General features: G+C 60.8%; 1 protein-coding gene across 1 annotated transcript in view; it reads left to right on the top strand.

Annotated features, from left to right (window-relative positions):
* LOC113210312 (prolactin-releasing peptide receptor-like) overlaps positions 1–3,420 on the top strand; it is a gene marked incomplete in the record, with an annotated part of 126,780 nt that overhangs the window by 113,689 nt on the left and 9,671 nt on the right. The window contains 1 exon segment of the mRNA XM_052271091.1: positions 765–1,231. Within this exon segment, the coding sequence (XP_052127051.1) occupies positions 788–1,231 (444 nt within the window).

The raw sequence follows: 3,420 nt of genomic DNA, 5'->3' as shown, positions 1-3,420 counted from the left end.
CCCCCCCCCCTTCTGGCATATATGCAGATGAGGTGGCGAGGTGTCGCGACGGAGTGCCAGAGGGAGGCGGAGTAACTTTTCGCGACACTACGGTAGCACGCGGTAGCGCGCGTAGCCGCGCCACGGACGGAGGCAGAATATTTAGACTGATGCCGTCTTGCCTCGACGCCCCTCCCTCACCCCCCTCCCCATTGGCATCCGCCCCGCGGCAATGGTGCAGGATCGAGCGGCGCGTCTCGCGCCGTCCTTTCCGAAGCTACCTGTCCTTTGGCGCGCTTTGGCGTCTCGGTTGGTGCAGTTACTTCCGGCACCACCACCATCGCCTCTGGCCACCCGGCCCGACCCCACGCGCCCTTTGGCTTTGGACCGCCTCTGGCCAGACCTTCACCCGGTACTGTACTTCGGCGTAATCGGTTTTGCGTCCGGGTTGTAACGAACGTCAGGACCAAGGCGGGGGGCGGGTGCAGGTATGGAGGGAGCTGTAATTCCGTTACCCGACGACTTGATTTTGGTCTCGTACCGTATCACAAACGACTACGGGATACTCTCCAATACTTCTAGCACCGATGTTCACCGAGGCCTTACTTCATACATCTAATCTGCACGGTGAAAACAATGTCTGATCTTTTGAGGGAAAAGGGAAAACTTCGATGAAAATCAGACATATTGTTTTTACAGTGTTCATAAAAATAGTACAAAAATGTGTAATAATCATTTCGATTTTGCCGTTAGTTAATGCCCCTTTTTTTGTGTGTGTGTTCCAGGGCGTAGAGAGACCTGCCCCGCCATGGATGCGGTCGACTTGGGCGCGCCGCAGACGATGTTCAACCTGAGCCACAACGACACGCTCAACGGCACCGCGTACGACGATGAGGAGTGCCACGACCCCATCGAGTGCCCGGCCGTGCAGGCCTTCTTCTGCCTCCTGTACACGACCATCTTTGTGCTGGGCGTGTTTGGCAACGTGCTCGTCTGCTACGTGGTGGGCCGCAACCGCGCCATGCAGACCGTCACCAACTTCTTCATCACCAACCTGGCGCTGTCCGACATCCTGCTGTGCATCCTCGCCGTGCCCTTCACCCCATTGTACACGTTTGTGGGCAACTGGGTGTTCGGGCGCGTGCTCTGCCACCTGGTCGCCTACGCCCAGGGCACCAGCGTGTACATCTCGACGCTCACGCTCACGTCCATTGCCATCGACCGTTACTTCGTCATCATCTACCCCTTTCAGGTGAGGCCCCCCCCCCCCTTTCCTGCGCCTCCTGTCCTCTTAGACGGATTGTAGTAGTTTTCATCAAACTTTATGTGTTGCCTTTGATGTCATCCGGGAGCCTAGCCAGCCGCCTGCATAGCCGCCTCTGCTTCTGCAAGACTCTACGACCTTAACGTTCACGCTGCTATAACGCAAAGAGAGAAAAGGGAAGAAAAGAGTAGAACCCAATTCAAGTATTAGCTGGATTTGTGGCATGTAACATAACGTGAGCTTTTTCTGGTTTGCTTGGTAAGCTGCACGAACAACTGTCAACCTAGTTATGTCTCCAGAAGGAGAGACTGCTGTGCCCTTCTTTTGCTAAAAAAACAAACAAACAGAAAAACAGCTGATGGTAGCTGCGCGTCGCGTCCCCCCAGAGGTGATTAATCAGAGAGAGAGAGAGAGAGAGAGAGAGAGAGAGAGAGAGAGAGAGAGAGAGAGATCAGCACGCCAACGCAGGCGTGCGTCAGGAATAGCGCTGGCCGAGTGCAGCGGACCGCGCGGGACTCCAGCTCCGTAGTGGCGGTCCGAAGAGTCCAGGGCGGGGCGGGGCGGGGTGGAGCACTGCTCTTCTCGCCGGCCAGCAGCAGAGGAGCACTCAAATTATGGAGTGTGCGTGCTTCAGAGAACTCGGACCCCTCGGCAAAGGACCCGGCACGGCCTTGCGAGCGTTGCATGCTGCTTGCCCAACTCTCCACCAGCCCCACAGTAGCAGGAGCGAGCAGCAACAAAAAGGTGCCGCAGAGCGCTTGCATCTGCCCGGACGGCGACAGCAGGGCCGACGAAAAGGGTGACTCTTTCTCGACTCGTAAGTTTTTTCTGCTGTCCCCCTTTTCCTTCTCCCCTAGCGGCTCCTCGTTCCTCGTATCACGACGAACTCGTCCCAGGACGGGACGGGCGGGGGCGGGCGGGCCGAGGAGGTTGAGGAGCCCTCCGAGCCCGGCAGAGACCCGCAGAGCCCCGCCTCTTCGCCGAGCGTTAAGGCCGCATTATGATCCCCATAAACAAAACTTGGGAATGGTTTCCGCCGGGCACGGCGGCCGGCCCGGCCCGGGTGGCACCGGGCAGGGAGCTCCGGGAGCAGGGGCTCGCCGGGCATCGGGGGGAGAGTGAGACAGAGAGAGACGTGGGGAGCCAGAGGGAAGGAGAGAGAGACATGGGGGATGTTTGAAGGGCATATTGCGCCGGGGAGATCACTGTCGCCGTAAATATTCCGCTAGGGGCGGGGCGCGGCTGGGCGGCGGCTTGCTGTCCACCACTAACCACCACCACCATCCACCACCTCCTCCACCACCACCACCCCTTATTCGGCGGCTGCAGTACCAGCGGCACCAGCACCACCACCACCCCTTATTCGGCGGCTGCAGTACCAGCGGCACCAGCGGCACCAGCGGCACCAGCTCCACTAGACAGCCACACAGTGGACAGGCGGCCCGGGGCAGACCTTGACTGAATCAGGAGAGGTTCGTGCTCTTCATCAGCACGCACAGCACCTATACACAACCCACACCCGTCCTCCGCTCCGGCCTGGCCCGGGTACTGTCGGTCAGCTCCGGCGACGCCTCTGCGCGACGGCCCTGCTTAAGCACCCACCACGCGCCCTTCTCGGCGTCGCCCCCGGCGATATTGGGGAGCGGGTGGAAGGGTACACAAAGGTGGGGGGCGGGGAGGAGGTCACCCCTAAGAGGAAGACTGGGCCGGCGCCCGGACCGCGCGCTGGCCGGGGCGGCCCGGAAGGACTTCATCAATTTCGTGGACCATTAGGCGGCGCGCTCGGTATAGGAAGTGCTTGAAAACTATGCGCGGGGCCCCACCCCACCCCACCCCACCCCACGACAGGCTGCTGCTGCTGCTGCTGCTGACTGACTGGGCTCTGGTCTGCTGCTCTGGTCGTGGCGTGGCCTGGAGATTGAGAGCGGGAAAGACTTGTGGCGCGAAGTAAAGTGAACCGCAAGGCGCGAGGGGCAAGGGCAGAGGTTTAGGCGGGACGTCGTGGCCGGCGCCTTTCCCCGTTCATGGCCGCGGAGCACGCCCAGGCAGGCGCGCCGACCTGCGCCGTTCAATTTTCGCGACCGCAAATTACCCAGCACGAGCACGCCCAACAACAGCAGCAGCGCAGGCGGCCGGGCGGCCTCACGCTGCGGACGCGCAGCCCCATTGTCGCCCCC

The sequence above is a fragment of the Frankliniella occidentalis genome, unplaced genomic scaffold, assembly GCF_000697945.3.
Source record: "Frankliniella occidentalis isolate FOCC.00 unplaced genomic scaffold, Focc_3.1 Scaffold149, whole genome shotgun sequence".
NCBI classification, from domain to species: domain Eukaryota; kingdom Metazoa; phylum Arthropoda; class Insecta; order Thysanoptera; family Thripidae; genus Frankliniella; species Frankliniella occidentalis.
The sequence above is the reverse complement of the archived record's forward strand: the minus strand, read 5'-3'. Positions and strand labels throughout refer to the sequence as shown.